Here is a 27,938-nt window from a genome sequence, read left to right as displayed (position 1 = left end):
CCAACTGAGCCACCCAGGCGTCCCAAGCAATATATTTCGAATGACATTTTACTTTTTGTATTTAATAATTATTAAATTTCATTAAGTGTTTATATAATTGTGATCAATAACACTAATTATAATACTAGTACTACAACTACTACTAATAAGTAATAATGCATCCTAGGAAAAAATAATCCCTAAAGCCAACTGGTTATAGGAAATTTTTTAATTAAAACTTCAACTTATATACATAATTTTCTTTGTGATGTATGATAAGGAAATCAATAAAATAATTCCAGGCATAAACATATACTAGATTAAAACAAAATTCAGGAGAAATTCGTAGAATGGAATTATGAGTTCAAGGACAAAAAGAAATGATAAATTTTCTAACAATGATGACCTTGTTCAAACATTTTTTAAAAAGTGATAACAATAGTAAAAAGATAGGCACCCTCTACAAGACGGCCCCCAGAGATCCCTTCCTCCTGGTATTCATTCTCTGTGTCATCCCAGGAGAGCCTTGACCTAATGATTTGCTTCCAACAAAGAAAATACAAAAGAGGGGCTGGGATGTAGCTTTCAAGAGCACATTACACTGTACCCCTGAAACAATACATTATATGGCAAATAAATAAATAAAATACACAAAGATGGGAAAAAATTAAAGACTACATTTCAAAAAGACTGTGATTTCCATCTTGCTCATTCTCTTTTTTTCCTCCCTACCTGTCCCCCATCTCTCTCTCTCTCTCTCTCTCTCTCTCTCACACACACACACACACACACACACACACACACATGCACACACAGTTCATATTGTGAACTGCCTTATGAGAACCCCGATGGCAAGGACTTGAGGAAGGACTATTGCCTTTGGCCAGCAGGGAACCAGACCCTCCCTCCGACAGTCCACAAGGAAGTAAATCTTGCCAACAATTATGTGAGCGAACTTAGAAGCAAATTCTACTTAGTCAAGTCTTCAGATGAGACTGGAGCCCTGGCCTTGACTGCAGTCTTGTGAGAGATCTTGAGTGACCTAACCCAGAGAAAATGAGAAAATAAATGGTTGTTTTCAACTGCTCAGCATAAGGACAATTTGTTACACCGCATTAGATAACTAATAAAATAATTGTATCAAATAGCTGTTGTTTCTAGAACCCATCGATTACATTTAAGAGTGACAAAATATTTTGAATTTTAAAATGACATTATTTTTCAATAATTGTGACCATACATCATTTGCAGCTATTTAAACTTTGAGAAAACATTTATAGGGCAACTGTGTGGGGGGGGGCTCATGATTTTTCCAAATATTTTTGGAGAGTACATGAACAAAAAATTAGCAATGTCCTGACAGCACTGGGAAGCCTTCCTTCCTCAGTGATAGTGAAAGAGGTTAAGGGAGTAGATTAAGAGTGAAATAGGAATGAGAGTAGTAAATTCTCTGCTTTGAAGAAGTAAGTTTAGTACTTGACCAGAGCGAGGAAGCACAACCAAAATAAGAATCTGCAGTGATCGAGAGTTTACAGTTACACATATTATCTCATTTAATCATCACTACAAATCCTTGAGGGAGATTTTATCTGGAGTTTTGAGGAGATCCTAGCCCATGTCGTCATCATACCCTATGTCATTTGGCTGAGTTGGGCTTACAGACAAGGCACCCATTTATTTATCCAGCCATTTATCCATTAGAGCCAATATTCGTTTAAAGGATACAACTATCCATTTGTCCAATGTATCCAATACATAATCAAGGAGCTGTGAGCACATTTACAGCATCACATAAATATTAATCCTGCCCAAGAGCTAAAAGTATACAAATAGATGTTAGACTATCCTCATCACAAAAGTAAAAAACATGAGGCTTAGGTAAAATCCTAAGACTGATTCCAAAAGCCGGTGCAGTTGACATATCTGTCTTTCCAGAAAACAAGGAAAATTATTAAATGCACTTTATGCTGTGTTCGGATTATATCAATCACTCACAGAGTCTTGTTTCTCCTTCTACATAGAAGCATAGTAATATAGGAATCCCATAGTAAATATATATTTTAGACCAAACACAAACACTCTAGTTAAGATTCAAAAACATTTTTGTTGTGCCAATATATATATGTATTGTATATATGTGTGTATATGTATGTATATATGATATATATAATAAATTTTACAATTTTAACCATTTTAATTATGCAGCTCAGTGGCAATAAGTACATTCACACTGTTGTGCAACCTTCACCACACCACTATCCATCTCTAGTACAAAACATTTATCTATCTATCCCAAACTGAAACTCTACAGTCAATAAACACTAATTCACCATTGTCTCCTCTCCACAGCCTGCTTGATGACCACCATTTCTACTTTCTGTTTCTATACACTTGACTACTCTAGCTAACTCATATAAGTAGAATCATATTTTATTTGTCCTTTTTTGGCTGGCTTACTTCACTTAGCATAATGTCTTTAAAAGTTTACTCTTTGGGACGCCTGGGTGGCTCAGTGGGTTAAGCTACTGCCATTGGCTCGGGTCCTGATCCCAGGGTCCTGGGATCAAGTTCTGTATTGGGCTCCTTGCTCGGCAGGGAGCCTGCTTTTCTCTCCGCCTCTGCCTGCCTCTCTGCCTGCTTGTGTGCTCTCTCTCTCATTCCTTCTCTCTGACAACTAAATAAAGTATTTAAAAAAACAAAAAACAAACAAACAAAAAGTTGACTCTTCATGTTGTAGCATGTAGATTTCCTTCCTATTTAAGGCTGAATAGCATTCCATTATATGTATATACCACATTTTGTTGATCCATTTATCTATCAATAAACACAGGATCCATTTCTACATTTTGGCTACTGTGAATAAAGCTACTATGAATATGGGTTTACAAATACCTGTTTGAGTCCCTGTTTTCAGTTATTTGGGGTATATATCCAGAGTTGGAATTTCTGGATCATAAGATAATTGTGTGTTTAATTTTTTAAAGGAACTGGTATCCTGTTTCCATGTCAGCTGCCCCATTTGACATTCCTACAAGATACTAAAACTTTTAAGAGCAAAGTCTAACTAAAATAAGTGATGAAAGATATAAAATGAATGAGGTAAACAACTGGCCCATAATTATTGACTCCCAGAGCTTGAAGGACCCTTAAAGTACATCAGTCTAAATATCCATCATAGGGGTATCTGGGTGGCTCAGTGGGTTAAAGCCTCAGGTATGATCCCAGGGTCCTGGGATCGGGCCACATATCGGGCTCTCTGCTCAGCAGGGAGCCTGCTTTCCCCCTCTGTCTCTGCCTGCCTCTCTGCCTACTTGTGATCGCTGTCTGTCAAATAAATAAATAAAATATTTTAAATAAATAAGTAAATAAATAAATATCTATCATATATTTGAAGATAATGATTGAACTATTTGAGTGATTATTATACTACCCTCTAGCAAACATTGATTAAAATCTTATTATGTGCCCAGCACAATGCTGTGCAAGACAAAAACAAAAGCAAAAAAACCCAAAATCTCACCCTTCTCTGAAATTCTTTCACATAACTATCATATGCAGCCTTAGACACAGCAACCTATTCACCTGGATGGAAAGACCACATATTTCAATTATTTTACTTCTTGTCTATCTCCATGGGAAAGATAAACTAGTTTCAAAATGATGTGAGTTGTTAAGTATTTCCAATTTGAGTCTTTATGAGGCCCCCACAGCAGTTATAAAAACAAAAATTATATTTTTAAATATATAATTACAGATCCTTAGCCATGCCCACCTACATTATTTTATTTTATTTTTTTTTAAAGATTTTATTTATTTATTTGACAGAGAGATCACAAGTAGGCAGAGAGGCAGGCAGAGAGAGAGAGAGAGAGGAGGAAGCAGGCTCCCTGCTGAGCAGAGAGCCCGATGCGGGACTCGATCCCAGGACCCTGAGATCATGACCTGAGCCGAAGGCAGTGGCTTAACCCACTGAGCCACCCAGGCGCCCCCCACCTACATTATTTTAATTAAATGTTCTTTCACAGCATTGGCCAAGTTTAGATGTTATGCAACTCTGAGATTTGATCTATATTGAGATGAAAACCATTTCTCAGTTGAGAAAAAACAAGTACCCCCAAAAGATAATGAGGACAGGTAGTAGACGGGCATCTTATAAGAAGAATGGGAGTCCTTTCTAAGTGATACTAATGCTATAAGTACCCTAAGTTTTGTAAATGGTCTCTCTGCAGGGCTTTGAATTCCCTGGTATCTTCCCTCTTTTTAAAGACTTCTATTCAAAGTCACAATAAGGAAATATTATACAGCCCTACAAAAGAAAGGAAAGCCTATGATTTGTGACACTATGCTAAGGGAAATAAACCAGACACAAAAAACAAATGTCACACCATCTTGCTTATATATAGAAACTAAAATAGTTGAACTCATAGAGTCAGAGTAGAATGGTGGTTGCCAAGGCTGAGGTGGGGAATATGTGGGAATATTGGCTAAAGGATACAAGTTTCATTTATGCAAGATAATTAAGTTCGGGGATCTCATGTACAGCATGATGACTAGTAGTTAACCATACTGTATTGTGTACTTGAAATTCCAAAGGTAACTATATAAGGTGATGGGTATGTTAAGTTTGATTGTATTTATCATTTTACAATATATAGATATAGCAAAGCATGTATAAATGTATGCAACTTCTATTTATCAGTTATACCACAATAAAGCTGAAGAAAAGACACATGCATGATAAGGTGTGAATGACCCCAACTCTATGCTTTAGTCTTCTTGGCAATGCAAAACCTTAAACATCAACCCATTTAAAACCTACAAACTTTGTCAAAGACTTTTCTTCTATGAGCTCAGAAAAGTCATGATTTCATAAGTGGTCAATCAGAATTTAATATCAACACCAGAGAGCCAGTTTGTAACTATATAATTGGTAACAACGTTGCCTCCCTATAATTTAAGCCTAAAAACAAGGAAAACTAGAATTTTAGGCTGGCTTCTGATGCAGAATTACAAATGTACAATGCTTGTTTGGCTTTGGAAATATTTGGAATAATTTATCTAGCCTTGTTATAGTCCTCAAGCCCTCCTAGCTAGAAATGATTGATGTAATGGAAACTTCCATTTTACGTAGGAGGAAATAAAACTCTAGGGAAAGTGTAGAACTAAGAAGTAAAGGGCAAATTGAGATTAAAATTCAGTATTTTTTGTCATATTGCCTACTTGCATTTAAGGGAAGAATCCTCAAGTAATCATGTAAAAAATTCACAGGGAATAAATTTCTAGTACTAGAATTTCAGGCAGTCCTTAAATCAACTTCCATTGACACTTCTAGCAAACTTGGACTCTACCTGAGAAGTGCAGGTGTGAGGAGGGGTATAGCAAAAGGGAAAGGGAGAAATAGGAGAAGATAAGTAATATTTCATGTTTCCTATCCCACTTCTCTAATTCAACTCAAGTTGGCAACATTTATGGAAGATTTATTATGTACTGAGCATTCTTTAAGGTGCTGGAGACAAAGTAAATTAGACCTGGATTTTACTTTCAGATGCCCCAAATCCAGTATTGGAATGTGGTTTACTTATTAATATATTTAATCATTTATATTCTAGAAAACCTTGCTGATGGAATGAAATATTTTAAAACTTTATAGTCTTATATTGCAAGGTAAAGAGTGGCTAATATCTCAGAGCCCCTCAGAATTTTTTTTCCATGATCAGCATCACCATAAACAGTTTACCCCAGCTGGAACCAGCTTCTGTCATTCCCAGAGAGACCACACTATTTTTAGCTTAGGTTGGAAAAATCTTCCTGTGCCACTCTTTGCCAAGGTTCCAGCTGTTTTTTGTTTGCTAATCTCTGTTTAGCATTGCAAAAACTCCAGAATTTTCTCAGCTTACCCTTTGCAGTATTACAAAAAATACAGTGAGGCTTTAGGTTATATTACGTGGGATTCACTCAATAATATTTCTTGAATACCTAATTCAGTCCTGGGATATACCAGTGAACATAAAAGGCAAACATTCCTGCCTTCATAAAACATATACTCCAGTTGGTAGATATATAAAAATCCAAAGTTATTGAGCTCAATATAGATACACATTTTTCTTTTCTGTAAAATAAGTCCAGATTTAGGTGTCCAGGACTCCCTTGGTGGGTCCACTGTCACCCAGGATCTAAACCCCTTCACTGTTTCTCATTTCTTATCCCTATCTCGTGCTTCCATCCTCGTGGTTACCTCATGATTAGAAAATGGCTGTTGTAATCCAGCCATCATGCCCATATTCTAGGCAGCAGGAAGGAGGAGAATGTCTGATCGCTAGTCAGCTGTTTTTAAAATAGCTTTCCTAGAATCTTCATCCAATTACTCTACTTGGAGAAAGGATATCCATTGGGGAGGCTGGAAACTGTAGCTTTAAAGCAGGACACTTATATGCAACCATCAATGTAGGGGTTTTATTACCAGGGAAGAAAGGGAAAACGGATATTGGATAGGCAACAGTCTTTGTCACAGATTTCTTAACTCAATATGATGTGTGTCTGCACGTGTGTGTATCTACCTATAAATAGATGACTGATAGATAGATAGATAGATTTATAAAGAGAAATTTTAAAGCATCATATGGGGAATTATATTTATATAGTACTTTGGGGATTGTTGCAAATGCATTTTGAAAAATCGTGTCTATAACCCTCATTTTAAATGTTAAACTTCTATCCATCTATAAATATTTAGAGGGCTAATTATCTCAGCTAGATGGTTATTGTTTAAGGAGTATAGGTTATGAGTAAAATTATTGAGTAAAATGCACTATTCCTGGTTCTCAAAACAATCTGTAAATTCCTTAATGTACTTATAATTGAAAATAAAAATTTCCATTAATGTCCTAAATAAGAGGGGGAAAAAAAGCCCTTCTCTAAGGGGTCCTGTTTTGGGTTCAGGGAAGATACTGTGTGTCCCTAAATCCTTGGCCCCTTCGTGGTATGGTGGGGCATGAGACTGCAGTCAGTTGCCCCCTCCTCTCCTTTGCCATGCCCTGAAGCTCTAGGAACTGAAAAGACCCATGGCACTAAAGCAGCAGGTGTAATGGGATGAGAGCTCTGGGCACCTGAAGTTGTGAAGGAGCTGACTTCCTTTCTTTTCTTTTCTTTTTCTTTTTTTTTTTTTGGTGCCAATTTTAAATACAGTTTTATTTAAGACATTGCATTTTCCACTTAACAATGCAGTGCTTATAAAGTGCAATGTTTATTTCCTTTCCCTGTGCACATATTCCATATTCAAGTATCAAGAATGCCCAGTTTTTTTGCTATAGCAGCTCAACATTACAACTGCCATGGAATTTGCTACAAATTTGGGTCCCTTGAATATTGTATGTGGAACAATGCTCAACCTATTTATTCTCAGACTGGTTTAGTCAACCTCTTCAATGGTGGGCCCAGAGAAGGCACCACCAGAGGGAGGAGCTCCACCATCAGGGAAGCCTCCAGGCGTTCCTCCTGGCATGCCCCCTGCACTCTGTTACAGCTTGGTGATGATGGGGTTGCAGACTTTCTCCAACTCTTTCTGCTGGTGTTCAAATTCTTCCTTCTCTGCAGTCTGGTTCTTATCAAGCCAGTTGATGATTTCATTGCACTTGTCAAGAATCTTTTGTTTGTCTTCATCATTTATCTTGTCCTGAAGTTTTTCATCTTCAACAGTTGCTTTCATGTTGAATGCATAAGACTCCAATGAATTCTTGGAAGACACCTTGTCCCGCTGTTTCTCATCTTCAGCTTTGTACTTCTCAGCTTCCTGGACCATGCGCTCAATATCTTCCTTGCTCAAGCGGCCCTTATCATTAGTGATGGTAATCTTGTTCTCTTTTCCTGTGCTCTTATCCATGGCAGAGACATTGAGGATACCATTAGCATCAATATCGAAAGTGACCTCAATCTGAGGGACACCACGAGGAGCAGGAGGTATGCCTGTGAGTTCAAACTTGCCAAGTAGATTGTTGTCCTTGGTAATGGCATGCTCACCTTAATACACCTGAATAAGCACACCAGGCTGGTTGTCGGAGTAGGTAGTGAAGGTCTGTGTCTGTTTGGTAGGAATGGTAGTATTACGCTTGATAATAACAGTCATGACTCCTCCAGCAGTTTCAATGCCAAGAGAAAGTGGAGTGACATCCAACAGCAGCAAATCTTGAACATTTTCAGATTTGTCTCCAGAAAGGATGGCTGCCTGGACAGCTGCACCATAAGCAACAGCTTCATCAGGGTTGATGCTCTTATTCAGTTCTTTTCCACTGAAGAAATCTTGGAGAAGTTTCTGAATCTTGGGGATATGGGTAGAACCACCCACCAGAACAATATCATGGATCTGAGACTTGTCTAACTTGGCATCCCGAAGAGCTTTCTCTACAGGGTCCAGGGCGCCACGGAACAGGTCAGCATTTAATTCTTCAAACCGGGCACGAGTGATAGAGGTATAGAAGTCGATTCCATCATACAGAGAATCAATCTCAATACTGGCCTGGGTGCTGGAAGAAAGTGTACACTTAGCACGTTCACAAGCAGTACGGAGACGACGAACTGCCCTCTTGTTTTCACTGATATCTTTCTTATGTTTGCGCTTGAACTCTGCAATAAAATGGTTGACCATTCGGTTGTCAAAGTCTTCTCCACCTAAGTGGGTGTCTCCAGCTGTGGACTTAACCTCAAAGATCCCATCTTCAATAGTAAGGATTGACACATCAAAAGTGCCACCTCCTAAGTCAAAGATCAGCACATTCCTTTCATCTCCAACTTTTTTGTCTAAGCCATAAGCAATAGCAGCAGCAGTTGGCTCATTGATGATTCTAAGTACATTGAGACCAGCAATAGTTCCAGCATCTTTGGTAGCCTGACGCTGAGAATCATTAAAGTACGCAGGTACTGTGACAACTGCATTGGTAACGGTCTTCCCAAGATAAGCCTCTGCGATTTCCTTCATTTTTGTCAAAACCATAGAAGACACCTCCTCTGGATAAAAGCTTTTTCTCTCTCCCTTGTATTCTACTTGGACCTTGCGCCTGCCAGCATCATTGACCACCATGAAAGGCCAATGCTTCATATCAGACTGGACAACAGCATCATCAAATCTCCGTCCAATCAGGCGTTTGGCATCAAAAACTGTGTTGGTGGGGTTCATCGCAACTTGGTTCTTGGCAGCATCACCGATCAATCGTTCGGTGTCCGTGAAGGCGACATAACTTGGGGTTGTCCGGTTTCCCTGATCATTGGCAATTATTTCCACTTTCCTGTGCTGGAAGACACCCACGCAGGAGTAGGTGGTGCCAAGATCAATGGTCCCTTAGACATGGTTGCTTACGTGTAGGCCTGGCTCGGGTTGAGAAGAAGACAGCAATCCAAAGATCTGGCCCTGTGTTCAATGAGCGACTTCCTTTCTTTTGGCCTCTGTTTTCTAATTTGTAAAATGAAGGTGATTTTATTTACTGTCACAGCTGTGTATTTTATTGCTAAAGTAATCACTCCTTGGGCGCCTGGGTGGCTCAGTGGGTTAAGCCGCTGCCTTCAGCTCAGGTCATGATCTCAGGGTCCTGGGATCGAGTCCCACATCGAGCTCTCTGCTCGGCAGGGAGCCTGCTTCCTCCTCTTTCTCTCTGCCTGCCTCTCTGCCTCCTTGTGATCTCTCTCTGTCAAATAAATAAATAAAATCTTTAAAAAAAAAAAAAGTAATCACTCCTTGACAGCTTTCTGAATTTGCATTATCTGTGTCCTTTTTTTTTTTTTTTGGTCTTAGAAACAATTTTGATTGAAGACAGACAGATATATATATATATATATATATATATATATATATATATGTGTAGATATATACATATATCTATATACATATATATATATATACAGATGTATATATATCTCAATAGAGCAACAGCACATTTTCCAGTTGTCCTGACAGAGAGGAAACTCCTTCAGTAGTGTTAGTCAACTCGGGCTTCCATAACAAAATACCTATGATTGGGCAGCTCCAAGAGCAGACACTTATTTTCTCATGGTTCTGGTGGCTAGAAGCCCATGTTGAAGGTTCCAGTAAATTCAGTTTCTGGGAAAGGTCCCTTTTTGTCTTGTAGACAGTCACCTTCTTGCTGCATCCTCACATGGCCTTTCCTCTGTGACTGCACAAGAAGGAGAGTGTCTGGTGTCTCTTCTTTTTTTTTTTTTTTTTTTTTTTTAAGAATTTATTTATTTATTTGGCAGAGAGAGAAACAGCAAGAGAGGGAACACAAGCATGGGGAATGGGGAAAGGAGAAGCAGGCTTCCTGCCGAGCAGGGAGCCTGATGTGGGCTCCATCCCAGGACCCGGGTATCATGACCTGAGCTGAAGGCAGATGCTTAATGACTGAGCCACCCAGGTGCCCCTCTTCCTCTTCTTATAAGAACTCCAATGGCCACAATTGCTGAACTGTGGAAAGAGCCAAGATGCCCTTCAACAGACGAATGGATAAAGAAGATATGGTCCATACATAAAATGGAATATTATGTCTCCATCAGAAAGGATGAATATCTAATTTTTGTATCAACATGGATGGAACTGGAAGAGATTATGCTGAGTGAAATAAGTCAAGCAGAGGAAGTCAATTATCATATGGACTCACTTACTTGTGGAGCATAAGGAATAACATGGAGGACATTAGGAGAAGGAAAGGAAAAGTGAATTGGGGGAAATCGGAGGGGGAGATGAAGCATGAGAGACTGTGGACTCTGAGAAACAAACTGAGGGTTTTAGAGGGGAGGGGGGTTGGGGGATGGGTGAACTTGGCGGTGGGTATTAAGGTGGGCAGGCATTGCATGGAGCACTGGGTGTGGTGCATAAACAATGAATCTTGGAACACTGAAAAAATAAAATTAAATAAATTAAAAAAAAATAAAAAAGAACTCTAGTCTAACTGGATTTGGCCTCACCTTTGTGACTTCATTTAACCTTAATTACTCCCTAAAGGCTCTATCTCCAAGGTTGGGGCTTCAACATATAAATTCAGGGATGAAAGAACACCATTCACACATAGTAACATGAAGCACAATGTTCTACAGTCCTGTCTTGATCATTGTGGTGACACAGGTGATAAGCTACATATGCTATACGTCATTTTAAAGTCTCACATAGCTTCCTTATTTGGGACCTAACTTATTCAAATCGTATAGCTCAGCTGACAATAAGACTGGGTAATGTCTCCAAGCTCTTTGATTTCCCTCATTTAACTGCCTAAGAATGAAAAGAAAAACTTCCTTTCAAAGGGTACACATTTAGTTCAACACTCACTCTCCAGTATTTATTTCTTCAGAGTAGAAGTCTGCTACAAACAACATAGACAATTATAATTAAGAATGACAATAAAAACACAACTTTGGGAGGGGCAGAGTCAAGATGGCGGAGAAGTAGCAGGTTGAGACTACTTCAGCTAGCCGGAGATCAGCTAGATAGCTTATCTAAAGATTGCAAACACCTGAAAATCCATCGGCAGATCGAAGAGAAGAAGAACAGCAATTCTGGAAACAGAAAAACAACCACTTTCTGAAAGGTAGGACCTGTGGAGAAGTGAATCCAAAGCAACGGGAAGATAGATCCCGGGGGGAGGGGCCGGTTCCCGGCAAGCGGCGGAGCAACGGTGCACAAAATCAGGACTTTTAAAAGTCTGTTCCGCTGAGGGACATCGCTCCAGAGGCTAAACCGGGGTGAAGCCCACGCGGGGTCAGCGTGGCCTCAGGTCCCGCAGGGTCACAGAAGGATCGGGGGTGTCTGAGTGTCGCAGAGCTTGCGGGTATTGGAACGGGAAAGTCGGCTACAGAGACAGAGCCGACAGTAAGCTCGCAGCTCGGGGTGACCTTGAACCGGTCGCAGGCTCGGTGAGCTCGGAGCGCGGCTGGAGGTCAGGCAGACGGGAGTAACTGGCGCTGTTCTCTGAGGGCACACTGAGGAGTGGGGCCCTGGGCTCTTGGCTCCTCCGGGCCGGAGACCAGGAGGCCGCCATTTGTATTCCCGTCCTCTGGAACTCTATGGAAAGCGCTCAGGGAACAAAAGCTCCTGAAAGCAAACCCTAGCGGATTACTCACCCCAGCCCCTGCTAAGGGCGGTGCAATTCCGCCTGGGGCAAAGATACTTGAGAATCACTACAACAGGCCCCTCCCCCAGAAGATCAACAAGAAATCCAGCCCAGACCAAGTTCACCTACCAAGGAGTGCGATTTCAATACCAAGGAGAGCAGCAGAATTCCAGAGGAGGAGAAAGCAAAGCACAGAACTCATGGCTTTCTCCCTGTGATTTTTTTTAGTCTTGCAGTTAATTTAATTTTTTTCTTTTTCATTTTTTGTTTTTTTTCTCGCCTTCTGGTAAAATTTTTTTTTTTAACTGTTACCTTTTTCTTTTTTAACGTTTTTTAACTAGTTTATCCAATATATATATATTTTCTTTTTTATATTTTTCTTATTTGTTTTCTTTTTTAAAATTCTTTTATTTTCTTTTTTTCTTTTTTCTTTTTTTTCTCTTTCTTCCTTTTTGAACCTCTTTTTATCCCCTTTCTACTCCCTCACGATTTGGGATCTCTTCTAATTTGGTTAAAGCATATTTTCCTGGGGTGGTTGCCACCCTTTTAGTATTTTACTTGCTCCTTCATATACTCTTATCTGGACAAAATGACAAGACGGAAAAATTCAACACAAAAATAGAACAAGAGGCAGTACCGAAGGCTAGGGACCTAATCAATACAGACATTGGTAATATGTCAGATCTAGAGTTCAGAATGACAATTCTCAAGGTTCTAGCCGGGCTCGAAAAAGGCATGGAAGATATTAGAGAAACCCTCTCGAGAGATATAAAAGCCTTTACTGGAGAAATAAAAGAACTAAAATCTAACCAAGTTGAAATCAAAAAAGCTATTAATGAGGTGCAATAAAAAATGGAGGCTCTCACTGCTAGGATAAATGAGGCAGAAGAATTAGTGATCTAGAAGATCAAATGACAGAGAATAAAGAAGCTGATGAGCAAAAGAGGGACAAAGAGCTACTGGACCACGAGGGGAGAATTTGAGAGATAAGTGACACCATAAGACGAAACAACATTAGAATAATTGGGATTCCAGAAGAAGAAGAAAGAGAGAGGGGGGCAGAAGGTATACTGGAGAGAATTATTGGGGAGAATTTCCCCAATATGGCAAAGGGAATGAGCATCAAAATTCAGAAGGTTCAGAGAACGCCCCTCAAAATCAATAAGAATAGGCCCACACCCCGTCACCTAATAGTAAAATTTACAAGTCTCAGTGACAAAGAGAAAATCCTGAAAGCAGCCCGGGAAAAGAAGTCTGTAATATACAATGGTAAAAATATTAGATTGGCAGCTGACTTATCCACAGAGACGTGGCAGGCCAGAAAGAGCTGGCATGATATTTTCAGAGCACTAAACGAGAAAAACATGCAGCCAAGAATACTATATCCAGCTAGGCTATCATTGAAAATAGAAGGAGAGATTAAAAGCTTCCAGGACAAAGAAAAACTGAAAGAATTTTGCAAACACCAAACCAGCTCTATAGGAAATATTGAAAGGGGTCCTCTAAGCAAAGAGAGAGCCTACAAGTGGTAGATCAGAAAGGAACAGAGACCATATACAGTAACAGTCACCTTACAGGCAATGCAATGGCACTAAATTCATATCTCTCAATAGTTATCCTGAATGTTAATGGGCTAAATGCCCCTGTCAAAAGACACAGGGTATCAGAATGGATAAAAAAACAAAACCCATCTATATGTTGCCTCCAAGAAACTCATTTTAAGCCTGAAGACACCTCCAGATTTAAAGTGAGGGGGTGGAAAAGAATTTACCATGCTAATGGACATCAGAAGAAAGCAGGAGTGGCAATCCTTATATTAGATCAATTAGATTTTAAGCCAAAGACTATAATAAGACATGAGGAAGGACACTATATCATACTCAAAGGGTCTGTCCAACAAGATTTAACAATTTAAAATATCTATGCCCCCAACGTGGGAGCAGCCAACTATATAAACCAATTAATAACAAAATCAAAGAAACACATCAACAATAATACAATAATAGTAGGGGACTTTAACACTCCCCTCACTGAAATGGACAGATCATCCAACCAAAAGATCAGCAAGGAAATAAAGGCCTTAAACAACACACTGGACCAGATGGAAATCACAGATAAATTCAGAACATTTCATCCCAAAGCAATAGAATACACATTCTTCTCTAGTGCACATTGAACATTCTCCAGAATAGATCACATCCTCGGTCCTAAATCATGACTCAATTGGTATCAAAAGATTGGGATCATTCCCTGCATATTTTCAGACCACAATGCTCTAAAGCTAGAACTCAACCACAAAAGGAAGTTTGAAAAGAACCCAAATACATGGAGACTAAACAGCATCCTTCTAAAGAATGAATGAGTCAACTGGGAAATTAAAGAAGAATTGAAAAAAATCATGGAAACAAATGATAATGAAAACACAACGGTTCAAAATCTGTGGGACACAACAAAGGCAGTCCTGAGAGGAAAATATATAGCGGTACAAGCCTTTCTCAAAAAACAAGAAAGGTCTCAGGTACACAACCTAACCCTACACCTAAAAGAGCTGGAGAAAGAAGAAGAAAGAAATCCTAAGCCAAGCAGGAGAAGAGAAATCATAAAGATCAGAGCAGAAATCAATGAAATAGAAACCAAAAAGACAATAGAGCAAATCAATGAAACTAGGAGCTGGTTCTTTGAAAGAATTAATAAAATTGATAAACCCCTGGCCAGACTTATCAAAAAGAAAAGAGAAAGGACCCAAATAAATAAAATCATTATTAAAGAGGAGGGATCACAACTAACACCAAAGAAATACAAACTATTATAAGAACATACTAGACAACTCTACGCCAACAAATTTGACAATCTGGAAGAAATGGATGCAATCCTAGAAACATATAAACTACCACAACTGAACCAGGAAGAAGTAGAAAGCCTGAACAGACCCATAACCAGTAAGGAGATTGAAACAGTCATTAAAAATCTCCAAACAAACAAAAGCCCAGGGCCAGACGGCTTCCCGGGGGAATTCTACCAAACATTTAAAGAAGAACTAATTTCTATTCTCCTGAAGCTGTTCCAAAAAATAGAAATGGAAGGAAAACTTCCAAACTCATTTTATGAGGCCAGCATCACCTTGATCCCAAAACCAGACAAGGATCCCATCAAAAAAGAGAGCTATAGACCAATACCCTTGATGAACACAGATGCGAAAATACTCAACAAAATACTAGCCAATAGGATTCAACAGTACATTAAAAGGATTATTCACCACGACCAAGTGGGATTTATTCCAGGGCTGCAAGGTTGGTTCAACATCCGCAAATCAGTCAATGTGATACAACACATCAATAAAAGAAAGAACAAGAACCATATGATACTCTCAATAGATGCTGAAAAAGCATTTGACAAAGTACAGCATCCCTTCCTGATCAAAACTCTTCAAAGTGTAGGGATAGAGGGCACATACCTCAATATCATCAAAGCCATCTATGAAAAACCCACCGCAAATATCATTCTCAATGGAGAAAAACTGAAAGCTTTTCCGCTAAGGTCAGGAACACGGCAGGGATGTCCATTATCACCACTGCTATTCAACATAGTACTAGAGGTCCTAGCCTCAGCAATCAGACAACAAAAGGAAATTAAAGGCATCCAAATCGGCAAAGAAGAAGTCAAATTATCACTCTTTGCAGATGATATGATACTATATGTGGAAAACCCAAAAGACTCCACTCCAAAACTGCTAGAACTTATACAGGAATTCAGTAAAGTGTCAGGATATAAAATCAATGCACAGAAATCAGTTGCATTTCTCTACACCAACAGCAAGACAGAAGAAAGAGAAATCAAGGAGTCAATCCCATTTACAATTGCATCCAAAACCATAAGATACCTAGGAATAAACCTAACCAAAGAGACACAGAATCTATACTCAGAAAACTATAAAGTACTCATGAAAGAAATTGAGGAAGACACAAAGAAATGGAAAAATGTTCCATGCTCCTGGATTGGAAGAATAAATATTGTGAAAATATCTATGATACCTAAAGCAATCTACACATTTAATGCAATTCCTATCAAAGTACCATCCATCTTTTTCAAAGAAATGGAACAAATAGTTCTAAAATTTATATGGAACCAGAAAAGACCTCGAATAGCCAAAGGGATATTGAAAAAGAAAGCCAACGTTGGTGGCATCACAATTCCAGACTTCAAGCTCTATTACAAAGTTGTCATCATCAAGACAGCATGGTACTGGCACAAAAACAGACACATAGATCAATGGAACAGAATAGAGAGCCCAGAAATAGACCCTCAACTCTACAGTCAACTAATCTTCGACAAAGCAGGAAAGAATGTCCAATGGAAAAAAGACAGCCTCTTCAATAAATGGTGCTGGGAAAATTGGACAGCCACATGCAGAAAAATGAAATTGGACCATTTCCTTACACCACACACAAAAATAGACTCAAAATGGATGAAGGACCTCAATGTGTGAAAGGAATCCATCAAAATCCTTGAGGAGAACACAGGCAGCAACCTCTTCGACCTCAGCCACAGCAACATCTTCCTAGGAACAATGCCAAAGGCAAGGGAAGCAAGGGCAAAAATGAACTATTGGGATTTCATCAAGATCAAAAGCTTTTGCACAGCAAAGGAAACAGTTAACAAAATCAAAAGACAACTGACAGAATGGGAGAAGATATTTGCAAATGACATATCAGATAAAGGAGTAGTGTCCAGAATCTATAAAGAACTTAGCAAACTCAACACCCAAAGAACAAATAATCCAATCAAGAAATGGGCAGAGGACATGAACAGACATTTCTGCAAAGAAGACATCCAGATGGCCAACAGACACATGAAAAAGTGCTTCATATCACTTGGCATCAGGGAAATACAAATCAAAGCCATAATGAGATATCACCTCACACCAGTTAGAATGGCTAAAATAAACAAGTCAGGAAATGACAGATGCTGGCGAGGATGTGGAGAAAGGGGAACCCTCCTACACTGTTGGTGGGAATGCAAGCTGGTGCAGCCACTCTGGAAAACAGCATGGAGGTTCCTCAAAATGTTGAAAATAGAACTGCCCTATGACCCAGCAATTGCACTATTGGGTATTTACCCTAAAGATACAAACGTAGTGATCCAAAGGGGCACGTGCACCCGAATGTTTATAGCAGCAATGTCCACAATAGCCAAACTATGGAAAGAACCTAGATGTCCATCAACAGATGAATGGATCAAGAAGATGTGGTATATATACACAATGGAATACTGTGCAGCCATCAAAAGAAATGAAATCTTGCCATTTGCGACGACATGGATGGAACTAGAGCGTATCATGCTTAGCAAAATAAGTCAAGCAGAGAAAGACAACTATCATATGATCTCCTTGATATGAGGAAGTGGTGATGCAACATGGGGGCTTAAGGGGGTAGGAGAAGAATCAATGAAACAAGATGGGATTGGGAGGGAGACAAACCATAAGTGACTCTTAATCTCACAAAACAAACTGAGGGTTGCTGGGGGGAGGGGGTTTGGGAGAAGGGGGTGGGATTATGGACATTGGGGAGGGTATGTGCTTTGGTGAGTGCTGTGAAGTGTGTAAACCTGGTGATTCAGACTTGTACCCCTGGGGATAAAAATATATGTTTATAAAAAATAAAAAATAAAAAAAAATGTTGCACCAGCAAAAAAAATAAAAAATAAAAATAAAATAAAAACACAACTTTGTCTTTCTATTTTAGGCATTTAATCTTTTTTTTTTTTTTTTTCTATAAACCAACAGAGGAAGAAATCTAAACTTCACTGAACTTACTCTGTGCCTGGCATAATCCTAGGTCCTCTGCATAATTTGCTCAGTAAATCCTCACAGCAGCCCTAAACACTATTATTATATCCACTTACAGAGAAGGAAATGAAATTAAAGATAACTTGACCATAGTTGTACTCATAGTCAGTAATGAAGCCTGGATTTCAATCCTCATCTTCTTAGTTCCAAAGCCAATTCTCGGCAATATTATTTTGGGTAAAGCTCAATATATGTAATTTCCAGGAGATTAAGAATCCTGTGTATTGTTAAAAAGCTTGAGACAGAAGTATGTGTAGATATGGAATAATCTCCAAGATACAGTGTGGGAAGTTTTAACTGGTGGTTGTATATGGTATAAACTCACAAAGTAAAAAAATACATTTATAGTGGCTAATAAATCTTGATTCTCTCTTGTCTCTTGGTGCCTCCATTTTTCTTCCCAATGGCAACCACTATTACCAGTCTCCTTGTATTTCTATCTAGAGACATTCTATGAATTTATAAGCAGGATATATACACTTATACACATAGTTTAAAAACACAAATGGTGGCTAATTCTAAGCATTGTCCTGCACTTTGCTTTCTTTACAGTATGCAGTATATTCTCTCTGAGGAAGGGAACTGAAAAAATTAGAGGGTCTGGAGTCAGAAGGAGACTTATGTATACAGAAGGAGACTTACCTATACAGAACTGGATACAGTATCCAGTATACAGACTCACTGTATACTCTGAATAATTTTTAACCATGGGCGTGTGTTAATTTTTTTCTATTATAATGCATAAATGCGAGAAAACTACTGCATATTCTTAGTCTTTGGATAAAGATCTTATCGTCAAGTGCTAATATATTAAAGAAAACCAACCCAATGTCCTTGATTTCTCTTTTGATATTGTGACACCATTAACTTTTTTGAGGAGCATGATTTTTAGCAACATTTATTTTCTGAATTCAGCTTTGGATTGGACTCTGAAGCAAACATTACTGTTGTTAGTGAAATATAGAATCCAGGTTTTGGGATAAAGCTTGGCCACCCTCTGGTGGTTTTAGTTTGAATAAAAATAGCCTTCAACTATAATCACTTTTCTTTATAGCAAGTCTTGGAGTCCTACTATTAAGAGATAAAAAGGACAGAATCCACCATACTTATTTTAGAGTTGAGAAAATAGAGTACCAAAAGGGAAAGCAATTGCCTCAAAAAACAAAGCAGAGTCCTGACATTCAGTTCATTGCTTTCTTCATTAAAAAAAAAAATAATAATTCTCTTATAAATATCTTATTCACTGAGTTTGTCACAAAAAGGATATGCTGTGTATCATCCTCAGAAGGGCAAAAATAAGAAAAGCAATTACAGTTCTTACAAACTATATTAGATTCAAGCTCTTTTCAAATTTGGAAGTTAAGTTTTAGACATGAGTGAGAATTTCTGGAAGAAGTCAACCCTAAGGGGAAATCTGAAAGAGGACACAGAGTTAGCTTATGGGATAAGGAGGTAAAGATTCTTCCTGCGTAGGGGGCAGCATTAAAGAACACCCAGAAAAGTCAGTGGGTGTAGGGAACAAAAGAATCTTTCAGAAGAAATCCATAGGCAATCCATGTTAGTGGAATGGGGGAGGGGAGATTTCATTTTCCTTTTTAGCTTCTTGTAAGTTTTCTCTTTGAAGGGTAGTGGAGAATAAAACTGAATTCTAACACTTTTCAACTTACTTAAGAACATTAATTGCCCTTAAAGTTTGTTTTTTATGCACCAGACTTTTTAAAAAGTAAGACTAGTTTTTTTAAAGAGCAGTTTTAGGTTTGCAGAGAAATTAAGGGAAAGATACAAGAGATTTCCCATATATCCCCTGTCCTCACACATGCATAGCCTCCCCCATTATCAACATCCTCCACCAGAGTGGTACATTTGTTACAATTGGTAAACCTACATTGATACATAGTCATCAGCCAAAGTTCATAACTTACATTAGGATTTACTCTTGAAGTTGTACATTCTATAGGTTTAGACAAATGTATAAATGATATGTGTCCATCCCTATGGTATCATACAGAATATTTTCACTGTCCTAAAGATTCTCTGTGCTCTGCCTGTTTATCTCTCCCAATTCTCACCATGCCCCCCTTCCCCATGCAACCCCAGGCAACCACTGGTCTTTACTGTCTTCATAATTTTGCCTTTTCCAGAATGTCAGATAGTTGAAATCACATAGTATGGAGCCTTTTCAGATTGTCCTCTGTCACTTGGTAATACGCATTTAAGCTCCTTCCATGTCTTTCATGGCTTGATAGCTCTTTTCTTTCTAGCGCTAAATTATATTCCATTGTTCGGATGTACCACAGTTTATCCACTCACCTACTGAAGGACAACCTGCTTCCACATTCCATCAGTTATAAATAAAGCTGCTATAAACATCCATGTGCAGGTTTTTTTGTGAACCTAAGTTTTCAGCTCTGGTGGATAAATACCAAGAAACATAATTCCTGCATCCTATGGTGAGGGTTCTGTTTGGTTTTGTAAGAAAGCACCAAACTGTCTTGCAAAGAGGCTGTGCCATTCACAGTCCCACCGGCAATTAATGAGCGTTCCTGGTGTTCCATATATTCTCACCAGCATTTGGGGTGTTGGTGTTCCAGATTTTGGCCATTTTCATAGGTATATAATGATATTCCAGTTTTCCTAAATAATTCTCTCAGTCATGTGCCTTCTCGATCCCTCACTATTCTACTGGCCCTTCTTAGGAAGCTCTATTTATGAGGAAACTGAGACTCAGAAATAAACTATTTGCTGAAAATCATACAGCCAACATCATCAGAGATGAAATTTCTATTCATCATTATTTAAAATGAATTGACTTACAGTGTAGTGACTTCTTTTTTATTGTGAATAATATAAAGAAGGAAGGAAGAAAGGAAGGAAAGAGAGAGACTCAAACTACACAATAGCAAGTGCAAAGAGCCTCAGGCTGGAGACTATTTGGGGTGTTTGAGGAACAAAGAAATAAAGAAAAGCAAACAAAAGAAACCCCAAACCAACCAACCAAACAAAAAAACCCGTACTACAAAACATCAAGGATCTCAGATACTCTGAGAAGAATGCCAGACAACTTCGAAGATTTCATTTTTCAGATGAAAGCATGCCTGCCTTTTTGACCAAAAGGATTGAACAGGTTTGAAGGAAACCAGTATATTGTTCTTTTTCTTAGTTAATAAAAATGAAATGATAGATTTGGAGGGGGGGGGGGACAGACGGAGAGAGGGAGAGATTCAATCTCAAGCTTGCTCCATGTCCAGCATGTGAGCCTGACATGGGGCTTGATCTCACCACTCTGAGATCATATCTGAGCTGAAATCAAGAGCTGGACACTTTCCTGACTGTGCCACCCAGGGCCCCTGAAAGGGCAAGTTTGCAGAATATGCTGTCTTCCAGAGCTAAGAAATCCGAGGCACATAATGAGCATGCTAGATTTTTAACGTCTGATGCTCAGATTTAAGACAATCATACACATTCCCTGAATACTTGACAAATTGTTTCTCTGTCTAAACTTTTCTTTCTTAAGAATATATAAACAACACATACGGTCCAGAGAAATAGCTTGGTCCTGTACTATGTTTGTCCAAATGTAAAATGTATGTAGTGACCAAAGTTTATGCTTATCATAAATGGTAAGATTTATGAATTGCTGAGTGAAACTTACCAAGAATCCTGGAAATGAATGATTCTGTTTTGACTGATTTCTCCCTGAGGTCAGTTCTAGGTCACTGTAGTCAGAGTCTTTATGCTGCTTAGTCATGATGGGAATTATAGTTGACCTGGATTTCCCCAATGTGTTTCCACTTGATTAGCTCTGAAATATAAAGTGCATGAGTTCTGTTTCATTCTGACTTAAGTAGCAAGAAACTTCTGCTCTTTTTCCCAAACATACGTCCTCAAATTTATAGAAGTCAGAAGCAACAGAATCATACAACAGGTGTTTCGGGCATATGGTTCTCTGACAGGGGCTCTGTGGGCACTGGTATAAGAAGTTTTCACAGGCTTCCAGGTACTACTTAACAAATTAGAGCCCTTTCCTACTAATTCAAACTAATTGGACAAGAACAATCTGAATTAGTAAAGGCTTTAGTCATATACTTCAGATGACCTTTCAATTATAAAAATTTTAAACTTATAGGAATATTACAAGATATATATAATTCCCATATATCATTTATCCAGATTCCCAAATTCTTAACATTTTCACCATATTTGCTTATGATTCTATTTGTGCATGCCCATATTCCTTATTTTTTTCTGAACCATTTGAAGGGTTATCCTTTTATAATTCCCTTTATCTCTTCTTATTTCTTACGTATTTCCTAAGAATAGGGGAATTTTCTTACATAACCACAGTATAGTCATCAAATTTGAGACATTTAAAATGATGCAATATTTTTGTCTAATGAACCATTCATATGTTTTCAATTATCCCAATAAGGTGTGTATGACAGAGAGCAACTCTATGCCTTAGTCCATTTGGGCTTGCTAAACTGCTGCTGCAGACCCTTAAAGATCAACCCATACAAAACCTATGAACCTTTTCAGATGTTTACCTTCATGAGCTCCAGAAATGCTATACTTTCATAAGCTATCAGAAATTAACATCAACACCAAAGAACAAGTGTTAGCACCTTGGGTGCCTATACTTTCAGCCTAAAAACAAACCTGAAGAGTTGGAGCTTTAGGCTGGCCTCTCTGCAGATTAATCAGTGTGCAGTTCCAGTTTGGCTTTGGAAATGTTTGGGATACTTTATCTCACCCTCTTAGAGTCTTCAAGGCCTCCTCGCTAGACATGATTCATGTAGCCGAAACTCTTCCTCTGTACAAAACTCTAGGGAAAGTAGAACTGAGAAATAAAGGGAAAATTGAGATCAAACCCCAGCATTCTCCTCCGTGTTCTTTGTTGTGTGGCCTATTTGCATTTAAAAGAGGAATCTTCAAGTAGTTAATTAAAAAACTCACAGGGAATAAATTTCTAGTCCTGGAATTTCAGGCGGTCCTTAACAAACAGAAAATCACATCAGGTTATTGGGGCAGGAGGGGTAGGGGTGCAGGTAGGGGCAAATTTGATTAGGAAGGAGCACAGGGGAACTCTTCTGAGGTTGATCGAAATTTCTGTCTTGATAGGGAGGTACATGCACTTGTCAAACGATGGAATTGTACCCTTCAGATCTGCAATAAATAAGCCTTTAGTAATGTGGTGGTAAGGTGTGGGGGCAGGGGAGCCACTCTCTGTTCCCACAATTAGGTCTCAGTCTTTTACTGAGCCTTGCTTGTACATTTCGAGTGTGAACTTCCCAAGTGTTTCTCAGTTTTTGTTTTTGTTTTTTGCTTTTGTTTTTCTCTCTGTTAAGCTAGGACAGGATGTCTAGAATGGGCTAAAGTTGGCTATTTCTCTTCCTTCAGGTCAGTTAGGCTCTAGTTAACTAGTTTTCTCTGAGGGGCAGGCCTTGTTAAGAACCGAGTGTTCTGGCAAGTTCCAAAATGGTTCCCCCGACCTCAACCACCGCACTCTCTGCCAGAAGCAGGGGGTGATTTTTCTCTGATATTTGCTGTGGGAACCTGGTTGGCTTCATGGAAGTAACTCTCATATTTTGGGTCCCCCCTCTGATGGGGTCTCCTTAGAGATTTTAACTCTTAGACTTCTCTGCACTGAGCCTCCAGTAATTTATGAATTCTAGTCTGTGTTTTCTTACATAGGCACTGGGTTCTGTGCAAGTCTCCACTACTGAGTTTTGGCTCTGGTAAGCCATGACTTGCTGCATTCACCTGTCTGACTCTCCAGTCAAGAGGGTAGAGGTTTGCTATGTGTCCTTCTGTCAAAGATCTAAGAAGAGTTGTTAATTTACAGCTGTTTACTTGTTATGAGGACAGAGTAGTGACTTCCAGTCTCCTTATGTACAAAATCAGAAACCAGGAGTATAGGTTTAAAAAAAAAAGCCACACATTTTTATTTTAAATGATTACATATTTACAGAAAGGTTGGAAAAACAATTCAAAGTAATCCTGTATAAACTTCATGTAGATTCCCAAATATGAGCATTTTATCACCTTTGCTTTATCTATGTAACCATCTGTTTAAGTATCCATTTTTCTAATTTTTAAGTGCTTGAGACATAGTACATATTTCCTAAAAGCAAGAACACAGTCTTACATAAACACAATACAGTGATCAGAATCAAGAATTTGGTATTGGTATAAAACTACTAACTAATCCACAGACTCTTTTCAATTTCTGCCAATTATCCCCTGCTGTCCTTTACAGCACAAGAAAAACATTTTCTAGTCCAGGATCTAATTCAGAATTGTGTGTTGCTTTAGTTGCGACGTCTCTTTAGTGTGCTTAAATAGGCAACAATTCTTCAGTCTTTCTTTACTTCAATATTTTTGAAGAGTATAGGCCAGTTATTTTGTAGGATGTCAGTGAGTTTGGGTTTGTCTGATGTTTCCTCATCATCTGCATTCCTCAGGTATACAGTGTTTTGGGCAGAAACATCACAAAAGTGATGTTGTGCTCTTCCCAGTGCATCAGTCAGGAGGCACGTGATGTTATTTGAGCCATTATGGGTGATGTTGTATCACTTGGCCAAGGGTGGTGTTTGCTAGGTGTCTTCATTGTAAAGTTACCAAATTTCCTTTTTTAACTAATAAGAATCTAGTGGGGAGATACTTTGAGATTATGCAAACATCCTTTTTCTCTTCATACTTCCTCCCACTAGTTTTAACATCCATTGACGATTCTTGCTTAGAATAATTATTATGGTGATTGCCAAATGATTATCTTGTGATTTCTGTCATTTCTTCTACCTTTATCAATAGGAGCTCTACCATAAAGAAAAACTGCCTCCTCTCCTATTATTCTTTCCGGTCTTGGCTTCTTAGATTATTACTTTATTTAGTAAGTTATGATCTGTAATAAGCAATATTTTAACTGACCCATATATGCCCAGGAAAGGCCCCTTCCAGAGAGTTCCTGTAACCTTTCCACAGTCTTTATAATGTTTTCATGCACTTCCTTACTTTCTGGCAGAAGAAGGTTTTCTAGGCCTTGCCATTATGTTAACATCTTTAAATGACATTACAACTTTTCTTAAGTTTATAGGAATTTATTTAATTCTAACTAATGTTGAGGATTTCACTGTGCTTAAAGCACTAAATAAGATGGTCACACTTGGTGCTTCTTCCGCACACCCTTCCACGTGAAGTGGCTACTCCTAGAAGGAAAGTTTGGGGACTGGCTTATTAATTTCCTTTTTGTTTGCAGGTGCAGACACTCATGGATGACTAGCTGTCTGGGTCTCTTGTCTTCTCTGTGACTGTGAGTTTAAAGAACTTGAGGGCTCCCACTCTGTGTTTATTTGGTCAAGGTGATGTAGTTTAAATTGGAATGTAAATGGTCTGTGTCTAATAAAGTAAGTGACTGCAGCCACGACGTTGACACTGATTCAGAAGCTCACAAGCCATCTTGGGCCACTTTCAAAAACACAAAATATGGGAGATGAGAGTGAAGTGACATCAACCATCTTGGGGTCTCAGGTTCCCACAAGGGCAAAAGTCATGAAAATAATGAAACAAATACACTAGAGGGTATGTGTCGTACACAAACCCTCCTAATTCAAGCTGTATTTCTGAACAAAGTAATTAATTATAATAGGATCCATCTGTGTGTCTCCCCTATATGTCCCGAACTCCTCTTCCTCTGATAACTTTTACATATGCATGTTTTCCTCAAGGTTCTATTTTTGGCCATTTTCTCTTTTCAAAAAAACTCTTTTCCTGAGTGAGGACAATTCTCTCCATGACTTATGTATCTTCTACATGCAAATAGAACTCTTGCCTTAGTCTCTGACTGCAATGTCCAATAGTCCATAAGAAATTCACATTCAATGTGTTAAAACTGGAGCTCATTTTCTTTCCATACCTGCTTCTCCTCCCATGGTCCTTATTTCAGTGAAGAGTCCTTCACTGAAGGACTCACACACCAAAGTCAGAAATTTGGAAATCATTTTGACACCTCCCTGTTCCTTGTGTATAATTTATTTTAAGTTACTGCCTTAAAATCTCATCTGACTCTACTTTTCACTCCCCTTACTATAATCTTTTGTTTGAACAAATGATAAAGTCCTTTAACTGGCCTCCTCATCTCTGATCTCTGTCCTCCCAGTTAGTGTTGCCAGAAGATCTCTTATTATTTTTTAATTAAACCTTTTGTTTTGAGATTATTTTAAATTCACGTGCAGTTATAAGGAACAGTACAGTGAGTTCTGGTGTACCCTTCACTCGGTTTCCTCCAATGGTAATATATTGCAAAACTACAATATAATACTACAACCAGGGTATTAACATTGACATTCAATAGACAGAACTTTTTCATCACCCAAAGCAGTCCTCATATTATTCTTTTATGGCCAACCACTTACATTCATCTGTAACCCCTGGCAACCACTAATCTGTTCTCCATTTCTATAATGTCATTTCAAGAACATTATATAAATGAAATAATACAGTATGGAAGCTTGTGGGGTTGACGTTTGTTACTTAGAGTAATATTTTGGACATTTGACCAGGAAACTTTTTGACACAAAAGATCTTTTAGAATGAACATGTAATTTATCACATTGAAAACTCTGATGCTTCCCCATTGTTTAAATTCCAGTAGAAATCCAATTCCATTAGTATAATTAGTATAGCATGCAAGACTCTTCATGATCCAGCCCCAGTACAATACTCTAGTCTCTTCACTCAAGTCTTCACCTTAGCCCTTCTCTATCTGGCTAGGCTGAGTCCTGGCAGCTACAGTCTCCTATGGATCATGTTCCTTCTTCCCTCCCTCCCTCTTTCTCTTTCTTTTTTTCTTTCTTTCCATCTCTTGCATTGCTCATGTTATTCTTGATCCTACAATTACTCCATCTCCTTGTCTGTTTAAAGAAAACCTCATCATTTACTCATCACAAACAAATACCTTCTTTCTGAAGCTGTTCTTCCAGCACTGACAACTTCCTTTTAAAAAATACCTGTATTTATTTCTAATAGCACCTACAGTATTTTGATCACAGTTAATTGTTGACAGGTTAGCCGATCTCCAGAGGACATCTTATTGCTTTTAAACCCCAAGTACCTAAAGCTTTTAAACCCTAAGTACCTAAAACTGTACTTGGTGTATAGTTAAGTTGACCCATATGACAAGGTTTTAGCAGGTTTCCCTGGCTTCATTATTAATTGCATTCTCTTTCACTCTCAACAGTGTCATATATGACAAATAAGTTATATATAGTCACCTTCTTTATAGCACATGCTTGGTAAATGTTTCAATGAATGTATGAATGAACTTTAATTTTCCTTAGCCTCGCACCTGAGCATTAGTTACTATACAATATGCACAGTGAGAATTTTTAAAAAGTTAACTGCTTATGATCTCTTTTTTTCCTAAGCTTAACTCCCGCTTGACATTGCTTCAAGTTACCTTTGACAACACAGCACTCAATTGCCTTTTTGCTTGCTGCTTGGATTCAGAGTTGCTGTATCTTGTCTTACTTTGTAATCGTCAGAAACACTTCTTGATGCCAGTCTTCCGAAATCTCAATGAACTAATAAAAGCCAAAAAACTCCGCAGAGAAGGCTGATACACAAAAACAGAAGTTGTCAGAATCATCACCTAATCCTAGAATCACAGTTCAGGGTAGGTGGCGCCAATCGCTTTGTTTTGCCCCAAACAAAAATGGGCTCTGTCGGAGTCAATGCCCTTTCCTTTGCGGACCAATCGAAATCTATCATTCAGGGCTCCAGGTGACCTCACTTCCGCCTCGTCTTCCTGGGCCTCTCTACTTGGCGTGCCGGGACTGTCCGCTTCCGATCCGGAACGGCTGTGGCGGTCCCTGGGCGGCGAGGCCCGGAGGCGGCGGGCGGGATGAGCGGGGCGCCTGGTGGAGCGGTGCGGACGCTGCGGGTGCCCGGCCGCCACGGCTACGCGGCCGAGTTCTCCCCGTACCTGCCGGGTCGGCTTGCCTGCGCCGCAGCCCAGCACTACGGCATCGCGG

At 38.9% G+C, this 27,938-nt stretch overlaps 1 protein-coding gene, 1 long non-coding RNA gene and 1 pseudogene across 2 annotated transcripts in view; 1 reads left to right on the top strand and 2 right to left on the bottom strand.

Annotated features, from left to right (window-relative positions):
• Positions 1 to 762: 762 nt before the first annotated feature.
• On the bottom strand, positions 763 to 27,713 carry LOC131833761 (uncharacterized). Its single transcript, XR_009354615.1, has 4 exons — positions 27,365 to 27,713; positions 22,567 to 22,747; positions 21,563 to 21,712; positions 763 to 1,021 (listed from the first exon to the last, which is right to left on the bottom strand). It is a non-coding gene; the product is annotated as an uncharacterized LOC131833761 (long non-coding RNA).
• Positions 7,491 to 9,300, bottom strand: LOC131833759 (heat shock cognate 71 kDa protein-like; annotated as a pseudogene).
• The window catches only part of PEX7 (peroxisomal biogenesis factor 7), an 88,662-nt gene continuing 88,436 nt past the window's right edge, over positions 27,713 to 27,938 (top strand). The window contains exon 1 of the mRNA XM_059177455.1: positions 27,713 to 27,938. Within this exon, the coding sequence (XP_059033438.1) occupies positions 27,809 to 27,938 (130 nt within the window). The 5' untranslated portion in view covers positions 27,713 to 27,808.

The sequence above is a fragment of the Mustela lutreola genome, chromosome 6 (assembly GCF_030435805.1).
Source record: "Mustela lutreola isolate mMusLut2 chromosome 6, mMusLut2.pri, whole genome shotgun sequence".
NCBI classification, from domain to species: Eukaryota; Metazoa; Chordata; class Mammalia; order Carnivora; family Mustelidae; genus Mustela; species Mustela lutreola.
Note: the sequence above shows the minus strand (reverse complement) of the source record. Positions and strands in the feature narration are given on the sequence as shown.